Here is a 15,708-nt window from a genome sequence, read left to right as displayed (position 1 = left end):
CTCTGGGGCTCCAGGTTTGTTATAGACTCCTGGGCGTCTGGGACCTTCACAATTCTGTGGGATAATGGGCACTCCAGCTGGGTGTGAATGTAGTTTTCCCAGGCTTCATCAACTCCAACTTATCTTGCTTTTCCTGGAAGTTTAGAGGAATGGGTGCTGCAAAGAAAGAAGGATGTTGTAACAGGTTCAGAGATGAAGTATCCAAGTCTGAAAAGGACAAAATTGGGTCACTCCCTTTGAGCACTTGAGGCAATACGGCTCAAGCGTTTGTGGGAGACTACAAATAGCAAAGCTCTTGTAGTTCGAGGCTTAGCAAAAGGCTTAGTTCTCCCTCCCACCACTTCCATATTGGCTAAGAAGCTGAGTATTTGCACTCATCCCATCCCCCTACTCTACTTGCTTGCTTAAGTTGCTAGAAGCAATTTACATGCCCTTCCTCTCACTCCTTGTTTGTTCTGATGTTGGTTGATTTCAGTTATGCAGGGTGGAGGGTTTCTACACTTGGGAGAATTCTTGGGTTGCCTTAGAGATGTGTGACTTTGTATTGGAGACTTCCTTATTTGCATATGGCTGTACAGTATAATAAATCAAACTGGGGGTTGTTTTGTTCTGTCTTGCCATCAGCTTTCAGAGGCCTCCCGATCCCATCCTATTTCTCTTTAAGTTTATTTTCTTCATTCTGCATCATTCTCCCTCAGGACCTGGAATTATTAGCCGTGCTGGTTTGCAGCAAGCATTGGCTTCACCTTTTCCTGCAATGCCCTGGTTGGTGCCTGCAACCACATCTTCTCTTGCTGTCCGCCCCTGCAACAATGCATTCCCAGCACCAGGAGCCACCTGACTGTGGTCCAGACTCCCTTAGGAAGTTTTGCCTGCTTTGGCAGGAAGGTTTATTCCCTCCTTCCTCTAGCAACCAGAACCCCCAGCTCAGCCTTGGTACTTTGAGGGCACCTTCCCCACCAGCTTGGTTGCTCTCAGGGGGCAAGACTTGGGTCCGACCCATTTCTGAGATCCCAGCAGGGTATCAGGAGAGCAACAGGGCTTTTCTGGTGCTAGAGAATTGTCAATGGTGAACAAGAGTGAGTCTCAGCAGCCTCAAGCATTGTTTCCTCCAAACCCTGCTGGGGACATGGGAGGCAAGGTAACTGAAGAAGTAACTTGGGCTTAATCTGTTCCCCCAGCACTTTGAGCTAACTTGGGCTTGTGGCATCTACAGACTGTGCTGAGCACAGATTGCCAAACAGAGACCAAACCCTTTGGTTTCTACTCTAATGCTACAACTGCTGTTAGATGTTCTCCCAACCTTCTCAATGGGGACTCTGTGTGTGTGTACACTACTGATTCTAATTACCTTTCAATTTGTTTCTCATAATTTTCATCCTTATTTCCCTCCCTGAGCCATAGGCTCATCATCTATAAGATGATGTTCAAGCATATTTTGGCATTCTGTAGATTTAGGATGTTAATTTCTTTAAATACTACATGTGCCTCCCTCATGGGTCTTGTTCCCATTATTCTGATAGACTAGATTCCAGACACAATGAGTACTCACCAATCTCTGGCTTTCAGATGGCGTGATTACAGATTTTTCTGGTTCCTCAGGCTTCAGAGACATGTTGGGTTGTTGGCATGCTCTGACTTTAGGGCTCCCGTCTGCCTCAATTGCTGCAATTTTGTTTGCCAGCTTCCTTCTGATGTGTTTCATTCTAAGGAAATTACTCTCAGGATCAGTTCTGGCTCTCCACTCCCTAGTCCCCCCACTACCCCACCCAGGGGGCTGTGGTTTCAAGCAGAAGTTGTTCAGAGCCTCAGTCACAATGCCATCCTTTCATGTTATCTAAGCTGAGCCAGACCACTCTCTGGGAATTGGTTTCATACTCCATACAATGGGGACACCTTGCTTGTCAGGCTGTGGGGCTCAGGTGAGGCCAGCTAAGAAGGGGCTTTGCAACTATACAGGCTGGTAGTTGGCCTTTAAGTCCACCTGAATATACTTTAAAAATGGCTTCCCTGTTGGCCCTGCTCCTTTTCTTTCTCACCTAGGATATCCCGTCACTCCCGAGTCCCATGTCTCTGGAGTGTCCCTTGTCACTTACCTTGTCAACGTTTCCCAGGCCTCCTGGCTCTCCCTCTCCAGTCTGTGTTCCACCCCAAGCTCATGCTTTCCTTCCCAGCTTGGCATGCTTCCACGGCTCCCAACTCAGGCTTAAGCCCAAGATGTCTGGACTGGCCAGAACCCTCCGCTGAACCGTTTTACCTGAGCTCTGGTCACTCTGCCCCTTTTCACTCTAGAATTGGTTTAGCAAAGTTCCAAGAGCCTTTATGTACCAACCCAGAGGGCCCTTTTCCACCTTCACTTTTAGCCATTACCTGTCACTCTCAGTGCAACTGATGTTGCATAACGACATTGGCAAGTCCTCTAACATGTCCCCGGGTTCTGCATATACTACTTCCCACCAAACAAATGAGTGCTCAGCCTCCACATCCACTACAGACAGTACTACTCTGAGGACTGGTTGTCCTCACCAGGGCTGCCAGGTCCTCTTTGCATTCTCCTTTAGGAAATTCACTGAAAGCCTCTGTCCCTCAGGCCTGTTTGTGGCTCAGAATGGTCCCGATGACCCTGGATTGTGGTGACTATGTTTGTGCCTCGGTCTCTTGCCAGACCCTAAGATCCCTGAGGGCAGGGGTCCTGTCTTTGCCCACTCTGTGCCGGCGCCACAGCCAGGGCCTGCCGAGTAGCCGGCCCTGGGAGAGGCTTACAGATGAATTTTAACTGCAGAACTCACATGAGTGGGAGGAGGCAGAGGAAGAGCAGTGTGGTCACAATGACTCCGTAGACAAGGCCCTGGAAGAGCCCGTTTATGAAACTCTGGATAACCAAAGTCTGCCCTGTTGGAAGTAGAGAACATATGGAAAAGGCTTCTCTTCGGTGACTTTGACATTGGAGCAGAAGCTGTGCTTCCTCCCCTGGCCCCGTGCCCGTCCCCATTTACGCTCCCTCATCCTCACTGGACATTAGCACGATGCTCAGAGCATGCTTTCCATAGTCGTTTTTCCCCTCACAGCGAAGGTGCGTGCCTATTTCTGGCAGCTTGCTCAAGCTGATGGTGGTGTTGGCCCAGGGCCCAAGGATGGTGGACGTCACCTGGGTGCTGTTGTCCATGCTGTCTGCACCCACGACGTTATCTCTCACCCACCACTGTGCGTTGGGTGCGGGGGCCCCATGGAAGGAGCAGTTGCACTGCAGAATCTTCTCCAAAGAGCAAGAGGAAGAGACCAGCCTGGCAGGCTCTGTGGGGAGGGAGAATCAGGGGTTGGCAAGGCATCCTGACTTTCCTTCTCCACTTCCTCCAGGACCCAGCTTTCTTCTTGTTCATGGCTCACACGGAGATTTGGAAAGATTTTCTAGAAGGCCAAGAGTCACGTCTCATAGACCACTCTCCTCTCTCCTTCTCTGGCCTGACACGGAATACTAGACTTTCTAGATTGGAATTTTCTGGGGGTTTACACTGCATATAATCCCTTATCTACCCCCCAGGCTAGACTTCCCAGTCTCAGCTTCTACTTCCTTCTTTCCCTTCCATCTCCACTCTCCTCTTTGGCTCTGCCCCTTTCCAGCTCGGCCGGTGATCAATTTCTCCCTTCATCACTTACTGTCTGGATGTTGCCAAGCAAATCCCTCCCCCTCTCTTCACTCCTTTGGAAAATAGGGATATTCACTGAATCTATGTCACACCATCATGGCTGGGTGGATGGATGCCCTAAGATTTGCAGTGTTCCTAGCTCAGTACACGGTAAAGCATTATCCACAATAAATAGGATGCCTTTCTAGATGTTCTTCCCATTCCCAAGTGCCCTTTGCTTGTGCATTTGTCTGAAGCAATGGCTGTAATGACATTTTCTGGGTAACAACATTTGAAGCTGCCTCGTTCTACATGGAATGGGTAGGACATATTGTCCATCTGGTGAATATCATGGGTTAGTAAGGTGTCGGTCCTTAGTGTTTCCGTGTGCTTTCTCACTGGAGTCGCTTGAAAACCAGCTCACCAGAAGAAAGGGGTCATTTCCCCCTATACAGTAACCCTGGGCCCTGGTCCTTTCACCTGGGCCACTTGAGGTGATGAGGAATTTGTAGGGGGTGGTGATGGGTGATGTATAGCTTGTCTTCCACTGCTGTTCTCTGGATTATTTATTTTTTTCCATCTGGGAATACATGTTTGTGGAAAACCAACAAGAGGCTGGACGACTGACTTCCTTGGAGCTCCCAGCGTGTGCCAGAGATGCCTGAAACAGCTCCTTGAACTCTTGTATCTTCAAACCACACTCACCTCCAACTCCACTCCCTAGGCCAGTCCGCTCTTTGCCCTGGACACCCAGCCTGGTCAGAATCTGGCCCACACCCACACAAGTCTGATCCATATTGGTTATTTTGGACTCTGCCCCCTTTTGTTCTCTTCCTTTGTGCCCTCAGCTTCCTCAGACACCCCAGCGCCACTTCTCTGCCACTCACCCCCATCTTTCGGTAGCAGTGCCATCTGCAGCAGCAGCGGTTCTCAGGGACAGGAGAGGCCCAGGGCCCTTACTGCGGCCGGCTCCAACCTCAGAACTGCGTAGTCCAGAAAGGATGAGACGATGAGTAACTGAAAGAAGATGTGGGGTAGAGGGAGCAGAAAGTATTTTTAGCAAGCCAGGGGCTTCTGCCTCTTGGGTCATCCTGAAGGCCAGTCCACCCTGAGAAGCAAGAATTACACAGGATGAGATATTCAAGAGCATCTAGAGACAGGGCGACACTCACCCATCATCTGGGAGACCCCAGTGCCAGGTCTCTCCTCTCCCTCCCCTCGCCTTTCATTCCCAGTCCCGAGGCTCTCGGAGGGACTCTATTACCAGGTCCCTAGGGTTCCCTCTCAAAGCTAATGGGGATCTTGGAAGGGCAGTGTACCACAGAAGGACAGGGTCGGGTCTGGGTGTTCCGAATATCCCACTGGGGTCCACGTGAGAGATGACCTGCAGGGGAAGCCACTGCCAGCCAGGTGGCCAGAGAAGAGACTAGGTGGTGGTCAGGAATGAATGACACTTGAGATGGTGTGTGAGCTATAGGGATGGAGAGGCGGAGACAGATTTCACAGATCTTTGGGAGAATAAAAATGGACAGGAATTACGTACTACTGCTGGTAGGAAAAGTTCCAAGCTTCCTTGCTTTGCTAATAAGGTTCTCTACAATGTGACTGCGCCCTTGCCTCTAGCTCCCTTTGCCTTTTCCAACATTCTCTTTGCCAAAGAGAGAATGTTGCCTTTTCCAAATTTCACTGCTGATTATTAAAAATCTTAAGAATGCAGCTAGCTGGCTATAAATACATTCATTATTAAAAATTAAATTATAGAAATCTCTGGTTAAGTAAATTATATTAAAAACCAAAAGTAATAATTACTTAAAACCAATTACTTCTCATTTTTCTGATTCACTTTATTGTTATCTGTGTTCTTGAGGTTGTGTAGATTTACAGTATCTATGAGTACCTGTATGATAGAGATACTCCATAATGGTGTGCTGCGGTATCTCTTCCTAACTCCACATCACGGCTGGTAGCTTGGAAGTGACTATGGTGAGAGTATTTACAAAGTGGAAATTCGCAATACTATATAATTCAGGGCTTCCCTCACCCTTTGGAGGTCTGCTGTGAAATATTTACCCGCACGCCACTGCTAATACGTCCCACTCAAAGAAGGCCATCCCCTTGGAACTGCCATCCACAAACCAAGCAGCTCTTGGTCAGTTGAGAGCTATTCATTGACAGCACCCAGGGTCTAGCAGATCTTTAGGTGTTTCCAGAGTCAGTCCTAGGGGAAAAGAGGCAGCTGCTCCTGAATACGAGGAGTACCTCCTCACAGCCCGTGGCGGTACATTCCTCTGTAAAGCATTTCCATGGTATTATGGAACTCTTGTGAGCATTGTTCTCCTTATTAGTGTATTTATTCCACATTACCCAAGACATCACGGGCATTCAGGTTTTAGGATTATTTTATGTTCTTCAGTCATAGGGGCAGTTTCAATTAAAGCCCAACCTAGTTGTCTCTGTAATGAAAATTTTTTGGCCAAAAATCCCTGTGGTTGCCACTGGGAGGTGCTCACTGCTTTTTGCCATGAGCTGTGGTCTGTATAAGGATTCCAAGTCTTCTGCTAGTTTTATAAATAGAGGCTAGCAAGATTCACAGATATGGACCGTGTCTTCCAAAACCCAAATAAACCAACCAAACATTCGACTTCTAGATTGTCTTTTCCAGGAGATATCCTATACACTTCAAATTACAACCTGTGTGGCCTTGGGAATCTTACTCGTTCTCACTTATTATATAATCAATATTGGTTGAAGGGAGGGTTTTATAATTCTAGCTCATGGAAATGTTCCCCACTCTGACACATTCAGGAAAATGAGGGGACACATGACTTCATATGAAATCTGTTCAACATTCTAATTTTCATCCAAACTCTCACCTTACTCTCATCAATGCCTACATTCACAAGTCATCCCAATTTAACTATAACTCCCATTGGGACTCAGCAACAGGTTTTAGAATCATGGGGTTTCCATATTAAGGAGTCCCAGGAACATCTCTTCTGCTGACCACTTTACCATTAATGTGCATATAGCTTTCAGTTCCCAGTGGGGGTGGGCTGAGGAACCCAGGCCCTTTTGTCTGGATTTTGATTAGATTATAAGACCACCACTTCAGGCAATTTGATATCAAGTTTTACATTGTCATATTACTTCCTCCAAACTAGAGTAAATAAAGTAAATTGGATTAGAGACCCTCAGTGTTGAGTTCCCACTGGTCCACCCAAACTCCAAGACTGCTGCATTGAGACCTTTGTTTGATTCCATCAATGCCCACTGTATTCATCCCACTTCTTAAGAAGTGTTTAAATATTTCCTTCCTTTTGGAATGGGTGCCTTTGACTCTCCTCTTTATCTCTCTTCATTCTCTTGTGGATCACTCTAATTTCCTTTGTTATCTGTTGTTTCAACAGAACATTTTCCTTTAGTAGCAGCCCGGAGGCTAGCAGTTGTAGCTCAGACTGGACAGAACCACTGGTGGGATTCAGCTGGTTTGCACTGGTTTGGCAGAACCGATACCTAATTTTTGTTTGGTCTGACAAAAAGGTTGTTAAAATGGCACTTGTAATCAGGGTTCTCTCTAAGATGGGCACCTGGGCAGCCACCCAATGTGGAAATCACAAATTTACATTCCTCACTCTTTTTTAACATTCATCTGTGCAACAGAGTATTCTAAGTGTCTGTAGGATGTTCATTCCTCCGTAGGTGAAAAAAAAATTGCAAGTGAGGATGCCAATCAAGAAGCAACATGGACATATCTCAAATAACAATTTTATTGTTTTTTTCAGGTATTAGTTAATATTTTCTCATTAATATTTTAAAACTCTTATGATATAATCTAGGGTGTTTTTTTTTGTTTTTGTTTTTGTATTTTTCTGAAGTTGGAAACGGGGAGGCAGTCAGACAGACTCCCGCATGCGCCCGACCGGGATCCACCCGGCATGCCCACCAGGGGGCGACGCTCTGCCCATCTGGGGCATCGCTTTGTTGCGACCAGAGCCATTCTAGTGCCTGAGGCAGAGGCCATGGAGCCATCCTCAGCACCCAGGCCAACTTTGCTCCAATGGAGCCTTGGCTGCAGGAGGGGAAGAGAGAGACAGAAAGGAAGGAGAGGGGGAGGGGTGGAGAAGCAGATGGGCGCTTCTCCTGTGTGCCCTGGCCGGGAATCGAACCTAGGACTCCTGTATGCCAGGCCGACGCTCTACCACTGAGCCAAATGGCCAGGGCCATGATATAATCTAGTTTTGTGTACCTTTTTTATTGTTCTTATTTAAGTTTTAAATGCATGAAACAATGAACTACCTTTCAGTATATCGTTTTATTTTATACTTAAAATGGCCATTAGGGCAGAGAACCAGTTGTTCAATTATTGAATCCACCACTGGAGAGACCCCACATGGTGCAGTATCAGAATCCACCACAGTCCTTTTCTTTACTTTCATTTGTGCTATTACAGATAAAATTAGCTATGGGATTGTATATTTAGCTTCTTTCTTATTATTTTGTATTTCCTCATGAACCCAATATACCAACTTCTTGGGGATTGGATCCATAATTTAAAAAAAACAAACTGATAACTTTCACCTGCTGTAACTGATTGCAGAACAGTTGTATTTCCCTACCTGCAGGTAACCTCAGGGCCACTCAGGAATCAAAGGCTCCATGTCCCCTGGCTTCTCACATCCTTTCTCTTCCCAAACCATGTTTCAATAAGTTTGGTTTGTTCTCCAAAATCTTATTTCTGATGCATTATAATGTTAGGGAACAGTCCAACAAGCTGCCCTCACCTCTGACATCAACTGCAGATTCCAGGAGTCTCTAAAAACAGCTCCATTTCTGGCACCAACTTCAAGTTTTGGACCATCCAACATTACCCTTAGGTTCAATAATTCACTAGAAGCACTCACAGAACTCACCAAAAGCTGTTATACTCATGGTTGCTGTTCAATATAACTACTAAAGAATATAGATTAAAATCTGCCAAGGGAAACACATAGGGCAGAGTCCAGGAAAGTCCCAACCAGAGAGTGCTTCTAGCTATCCTCTCCCTGTGGAGTCACAGAGAGCGTAGCTTAAATGTCCTGGTAATGATGTGCGACAATATGCACAGAGCATGACAACCGGGGAAGCACACGCAAACCTCGTGGCCAGAGTTTATTGGACCTTCATCACATGGGCATGGCTGACTGCCCCACGGCTGATCTTGGTCTCCAGCACCTTTTGAAGTTGAGCTCATGCCATGTGATCCGAAGACCCCACCCTACATCACACTGTTAAAGTCACATTTTTAGACTATTCAGTGTGACGCAAGGCCCACAACCAAGCAGACACTCCTATCACACTGCTGTTCCAAGGATTTAGAAATGACCTCCCAGAAGCCAAGGGCGAAGGCCAGACCTCTCTTCAGGTTATGTTAAATTCCTTCCGACACAGAGTGATAAATGCCAAAATCAAGGTAGCAACTAGTTTTAGTTTCAAATGGGAGATGTGTTTGGGGTGGTAGGTACATGCTCTTGTTGTCCTATTGTTATACCTTTCTGTATATCTGAAATATTTCATACATTTAATGGAAGTATGATCAACATTCATTTATATGTAAAATTTTGTACATATATATATAATGCATAAATATATATGCTCATATGTAATTATATGGTCATATATAATACATTCACAAATATACACACATACAAATGAATAAAATAAAGATATAGGAAAATCTATGATAAACTAGCACCAGTACTTACCTATAGATACAGCAGAAATTATGAAAAAGGTGAAGTAGAATTTTCATTTTTTATATCTGTCTACTTTGGTACTGTTTGACATATTAGTTTGCATTAGTATTACCTTGGTGAATAAATTCTCTTCATAAAGATGGATTAGTAAAAAAAAAAAAAACAACAAAGAAAGGATTATATAAGCCATATTAAAATTTTAAAATATTTAAACCAATATTTGTTTTTTACTATACACCTATTAATTTCACACATACATCTCATTTAGTCCTCCCAAGAATCTGAAAGACTGAATACACAAACAATGACCAGATTATGTATGACCTTCAGGCCCAAGTATATGACATATATGAATGACACTGCTCCTCATTTTGCAGCAACTAGTCTAAGAAGCCAAACTAGAGAGTAATTGGCCCAGAAAGTCCAGAACTTGGCCAATGAATACCTGGTTTCCTATTTTTTACCCTGTTTCTAGCTCAGAACCAATCAAAGAAAGTGAAATATGCTCCTCCACTTGTAATTAGCTAACTTCCAGCTTCCCTGTGATCACAATCTCCAGTCAGACACTATCTGAAACTCCTTCTCTCTCTCTCTTTTTTCTTTTACACTGTAAGGGCTCCCCCCTACCCTGCTTGCCTTTGAGCCTTTGCCAAATTCAAGTGACGGGGGCTGACTCTCTTGTGTTAGCAAGCTCTGAATGAAGAGCCAGTTTGTTCTTGTTTGGGTGGTCTTTGTCTGTTTCTTCAGAGAAGGCTGTGGAATTCAATCTTGTAATTTCCTTTTTACAGAGGAGGAGGCTGAAGCTCAAAGAAGTGATTTTCCCAGGGTCACTGAACAAGTGTAAGTGGGGATGGATTTAAAACTCAAGTTCTTCTTTCTCCACACCAGCTTTCAATAGAGCTATTGGCATTCTCCGGCCAAGAGGCAGTATTGTAAGAGTAGAAATCAATAATTAAAAGTTTAAACATTCTCCTCTCAGAAAAAACTAATCAACTAACATTTAAGAAACATGTATCTAGGCCCTGGCCGGTTGGCTCAGTGGTAGAGTGTTGGCCTGGTGTGCAGAAGTCCCGGGTTCGATTCCCGGCCAGGGCACACAGGAGAAGCGCCCATCTACTTCTCCACCCCTCCTCCTCTCCTTCCTCTCTGTCTCTCTCTTCCCCTCCCGTAGCCAAGGCTCCATTGGAGCAGAGATGGCCCGGGCGCTGGGGATGGCTCCTTGGCCTCTGCCCCAGGCGCTGGAGTGGCTGTGGTCGCAACAGAGCGATGCCCCGGAGGGGCGGAGCATCGCCCCCTGGTGGGCAGAGCGTCGTCCCCTGGTGGGCATGCCAGGTGGATCCCGGTCAGGCGCTTGCGGGAGTCTGTCTGACTGTCTCTCCCCATTTCCAGCTTCAGAAAAATACAAAAAAAAAAAAAAAAAAAAAAAAAGAAACATGTATCTAAATCAAATAAAATCACCTCCAGGAAGAAATGAACCAAAATCTTGGTGTCCTCTTTTTGACTAGTCTTTTTTTTTCTTCTCTCATGTCCCACAGGCAGTCAATCTGTCAGAAAATCCTGTTGGCACTGCTCTCAAAATATCTTTAAACTCAACTCACTTCTAATTACCTCACTGCTGCCACCCTGTGCGGAGCCACCATCCTCTGTCACTCAAATTGCTGCAATAACCTTCTCACTAGCCTTGCTTTAGTTCCCTTACAATCTATTCCCCAGGGAGCAGCCACAGGGATTCTATCAACCCTAAGGATACCTGCCCCTCCTCTGCTGAGAACTCTCCACAGCTCTCATCTCACTCAGAGTAAGAGCCAAAGAGCAGTTTGCTCCCTCTAATGAGTCTCTCTCAAGAAGCACATTCCTTGTGCCCTGTCCAGGTAGCGCAATTGGTTAGATTAGAGGATTGTCCCAATACACCAAGGCTGTGGGTTCGATTCCCAGTCAGGGCATATACAACAATCAGCTAATGAATGCATAAATAAGTGGAACAACAAATCAATGTTTCTTTCTCTCTCTCTTTTTCTCTCTCTCTGAAATCAAACAAAATATTTGAAAAAAAGTACATTTCTTTGTGATGACAGTCTCTTCCATTTCTTTAGTCACACAACACATTTGAATGCCTCCTTTATGTCCGGTGCTGTTTCAGGGAAATGGCAGTCAACAAGAAGGACACATTTCTGTCCTCATTCTAGTGTGGAAGGCAGGCAATAAACAAGTGAACAATGAAGATAATTTGATAGCTGTAAGTACTATAGAGAAAAATAATACAGGATAGTAAGATAGTTATGGGATATTATGCAATAAGGTAACAGTTTAGGTTAGGGTGGGTCAGCAAAGGCCCCTCTTTGAGGAAGTGACATTTCAGCAGAAACCTAGAAGGGAGAATGCCATGGCAAACGAGGCCAGTTAATGGCAGGTAGAGGGAACAGCAACTGCCAAGTTTGAGGAGTTTAGCATGCTTAAGAAAAAGAATGTTCTGGAATTAGACAGTAGTGATGGTTGTACATCTTTGTGAATATACTAAAACCTCCTGAATCGTATACTTTAAAAGGGTGAGTGTTATGGTATGACAATTACATCTCAATTTTTAAAATTAATATAAAAATATAGCTAAAATGACTCTTAGTTAAAAACTTTCCTTTCATCAGTGATATTCATTGGACACTTGTTATGTTGGGTGCTGAAGAGTCCGAGTGACTGAGTCACAATAATTTCCTCACAGGGCATCAAGTTTGGTGGGGAAACAGACACAGCAACTGATAGTTAAAATAAAATGAATTCCATGCAGTTGATTGATGAAAAACTTGAGTCATCTTTGATTCTTCTCTTCCCATCATCGATTTGTATCTAATTCACCAACTAATCTCAGTTTAACTCCAAAAGATGTCCTCAATACAACAACCCTCAATCTCCACTGCTACCCTCTGAGCCACGCCAACATCACCTTTATCAAACTGCCAGAAGCAGTTGTCCAAATGGTTTATCTGCTTCCACTCTTCCCCCACGTGGTCCATTTTTCATACAGCAGTCCGAGTGAACGTAAAACACCCAAAAGGAACCTGGTGTCTAGGAACACTTACTCTTAATTTCCCTTAACCCTCATCCCCTAGTGTTAGGCCAGTGATTTTCAACTAGTGTGCTGCAATAATTTTAAAACATGCAACACCATTTGAGTCAGGGCATTGACCTGTTTTCTCTTAGATTGTCATATAAAAAAATGACAACAGCCAACACAACAGTAGCCATCCAGTGTGAATGAATGAAAATCATACCTACTTTTTTTTTGTCAGATCAGCAAAAACTATATTTTTTGGTGCACCACAGAATTTTAATAATTAGTTTATGTGTGCCATGAGATTTAAAAAAAGTTAAAAATCACTGTGTTATGCAACCACTAATCTATTTTTATGTAACTATATATTTTCTCTTCTGCATGTTGTATACAAATAAAATGATATGGTGTGTGGTCTTTTGAGTCTGTCTTCTTTCACTTAACATAATGTTTTCATTCATGGTCCATCAGTACTACTTTTATTTCTATGGTTGAATAATATTCCATGTAAGGATGGACATACCATATTTTGTTTATCCATTCATCAATTAACAGACATTTGGGTTGCTTCTACTTTTTGGTTATTATTAATCAATTATAATACCTGCTGCTACAACTGGTAAGAACTTTGCAGCTAACATCCAATGAGAAAATATTGTTGTCACTTACAACTCTAGGGACTTAGAAATTTTACCTCCCTAAAATTCTCAAAAATCCTGGGAGACAGATCTCATTATTACGGCTTCACAGAAGAAAGCACAGACCCAGAGGTACATGACTGACCCAAACATTTGCAACCATTATTACATTGACAAATATCAGACTCAACCCTTGACTCCAAATGCACTCACTGTCCTTTCCATGACACATTTTTTTTCCCTTAAAAACTGCTGTGTAAGCATGGTCAAGTTCATTCTCCTCTCTGAGTCCAAATTCTCATGAATAAAATACAGGAATAAATCAGTTAGCCATCACAGGATTGGAAAGATATGTAGGCAGAGAGCTGTAAACTGCACAGCAATGTGAGTGAAACATATTTTTAATTAGAGCTGATAGGACGCACAGTATGTTTGGGAAAGGGATGTAGATTCTTTCTGGAAGTGGATTGGAAGTCAGAAGGCCTAATCTTTGTCTCCCTCATCTGGAAGATTCTAGGTAAGTCACTTCCCTCAGTGTTGGTCTTCTTCAGAGATTGCAAACCGGTGGTAGCCATGCTAACTCTGACCCATATGTAGGTCTTGTTCGGCCTACTAAATGTTTAAATTTAAAATAAACTTTTTTTTTTTGTGAGGTAACATTTAAAAAGCAGGATATTTCACAAAATAATTCAAACTTTCAGATTCTCCTTTTTTAAAGGAAAATTTCAACTTCCTGGGTATGGATTCTGGTTAGCTATGTAATAATAGTAAGCAAGAAGTTTCCCCTCTCCTTAGGCCTCAGTTCCTCACATTTAAATTTTAGATTATAACAGCACGCATCTCCTAAGGTGGTTCTTAGAATTAAGAGTTACTCAACCAGAGCTTCACACAGTATATATTCAATAAATGTCAGCTATTATTTATTAAATTACCTGCCTGACCCCTTGTCAGCATTAGATTTGGGACTGCTCTTGACCATCTCTAAGCCTTTACCAGTGTTTTTCTGGTTCTAGAAAAAGCCCTCTGCTTCCCTATTCCATATTTCCACATGTTTCATGGGACTCCTCTGCGTGGACTCTGTCTTAAACCTTAACCTCCCCGTATCAAAACAGATCTGTCTCCTTCTCATATAAAGACTTCCCAGACTGCCAGGTAATGAAGCACCTCTCTTCATCACAGCCTACAATCGCTCCTTTTCTGCACTGCCAATCTCTTTCTTTCCCCTTCTCCTACTTAAAACCGCATGTTGGATATGGAAATAAGTGCTCTCTGGGACCCGGCCTCAGATGTGCAAGTAAACCACTGAATAACTCTGGTCAAAACAGAAATACAAAACAAAACAAAAAACAATGAGTCCTGGATGGGTAGCTCAGTTGGATACAGCGTCGTCCAGATAGCCAAGGTTGCGGGTTTTATCCCAGGTCAGGGCACATACAAGAAGCAACCAATGAATGCAAAAATAAGTGGAACAACAAATCGATGTTTCTCTCTCCCATCATCTCTTTCTAAAATCAATTAATCAATCAATCAATTAAAAAAGAACAACCCTGGTCAAATTATTTCTCCCTCTGTGGTTTCCTTCATTTCCTCTGCACCATGGGCAGGTGTTCCTGTTTGAGATGCAATGATCAGCCTTAGCTCTCAGATTCTGATTTCTTTAGAGATACAGGGGACGACTCCTCACGCACGCTCTTTTTTCCTCCCCCGGTACATTTCCCTTTGCCCAGCACTGAATCTCTCCATTTTACCTTCCTCTCTTGTTTCAGGGCCTCCAGGATATCCTTTTTTCCTGGACACACTTCCGTTCGTGTTATTTCCTCGGCGGAGTGGGAGTGGTACAAAGGGCTTTCCAGACTTGCTAAGGGGAGAGCTGACTTGGGGGGGACTGACTGACTTCAGCAGAAAACTAATTTTCTAGGGAAACCAGGTCTAGCAGCGAAAACAGATTAACCGGATGACACGTGGGATAACTGTGTGACTAACAGCTGAGATGAACATTAAGGGTCTGATTCAGAGGGAGTCTGATGAACTGGTTAACAGAGAAGGCGATGGGGGGATGCGTTATGGGAATAGCTGGTTTACAGGGGACTAACTGCTGACTGACAAGAGCATAACCTGATCGTTAATGGACAGGTTGCTCGACTGCCCTTCGGGCTGGCCAGGTGGCCGACTTGGTGACAAGGGAACGAATACAGAGAGAGGCAGGCTCCTGGTGAACTGACTGGTTAAGGGCGGACGGGCTCTCCGGGAGCCCCGTCGTCTGACTGACCCAGAATTGGTCTTTGCCCAACCAGGAGGCTCAAGCGGGCCTCTCAGTCCAGATAGCAGTCCCCGCGCCTAACTGACAGCCTGGCCCCCCAAGGTCACACTGGCTGCGGACTGCCCGACTGACCAAGTCTGCTTTCCTGGAAGCCCAGTTTGGTCAGTCCCAACGCATGTTCCACACTCAAGGACTGTCAGGAAAGCCTACAGGCCCAGCACGGCCTTGCGAGGCCAGTGATCATCCGTCTCCCGCAAGGGGTAGCTTCCGCAACCGCGCGCGTTAGTCTCGGCGGTCCCTCCCAGCACACCTTGCACCCGCACAAATACCCCACAACCAATCAATGGCTCCACGTGCTGTTACTCCGCAACCAATCAGAAGCTGCACGCTCTATTACTCTACAGCC

General features: G+C 44.6%; 1 protein-coding gene across 2 annotated transcripts; it reads right to left on the bottom strand.

Moving 5' to 3' along the window:
• Positions 1–15,588, bottom strand: SIGLECL1 (SIGLEC family like 1). 2 transcript variants are annotated; one of them, XM_066371931.1, is made up of 6 exons: positions 14,791–15,588; positions 4,514–4,643; positions 3,013–3,294; positions 2,790–2,892; positions 1,553–1,706; positions 1–156 (listed from the first exon to the last, which is right to left on the bottom strand). In XM_066371931.1, exons 2-6 carry the CDS (start codon positions 4,536–4,538, stop codon positions 142–144), a joined length of 579 nt encoding a protein of 192 aa, XP_066228028.1. In that variant the 5' UTR covers positions 4,539–4,643; positions 14,791–15,588; the 3' UTR covers positions 1–141. The 2 variants fall into 2 exon arrangements, with proteins under 2 accessions (XP_066228028.1, XP_066228029.1); XM_066371932.1 differs by having other exon boundaries at positions 15,158–15,588.
• Between the last annotated feature and the right edge of the window lie 120 nt (positions 15,589–15,708).

This window comes from Saccopteryx leptura, chromosome 3, assembly GCF_036850995.1.
Source record: "Saccopteryx leptura isolate mSacLep1 chromosome 3, mSacLep1_pri_phased_curated, whole genome shotgun sequence".
In the NCBI taxonomy this organism is placed as follows: Eukaryota; Metazoa; Chordata; class Mammalia; order Chiroptera; family Emballonuridae; genus Saccopteryx; species Saccopteryx leptura.
Note: the sequence above shows the minus strand (reverse complement) of the source record. Positions and strands in the feature narration are given on the sequence as shown.

Coding starts and splice junctions, on each gene's coding strand:
- SIGLECL1 (XM_066371931.1), bottom strand. CDS start 4,538: ATGGCACTGCTACCGAAAGATGGGG. Junction 3,295..4,513: donor ACTGCTACCGAAAGATGGGG/GTGAGTGGCAGA, acceptor CCCTCCCCACAG/AGCCTGCCAGGCTGGTCTCT. Junction 1,707..2,789: donor CTCTGCCTCCTCCCACTCAT/GTGAGTTCTGCA, acceptor TAATTTCCTTAG/AATGAAACACATCAGAAGGA.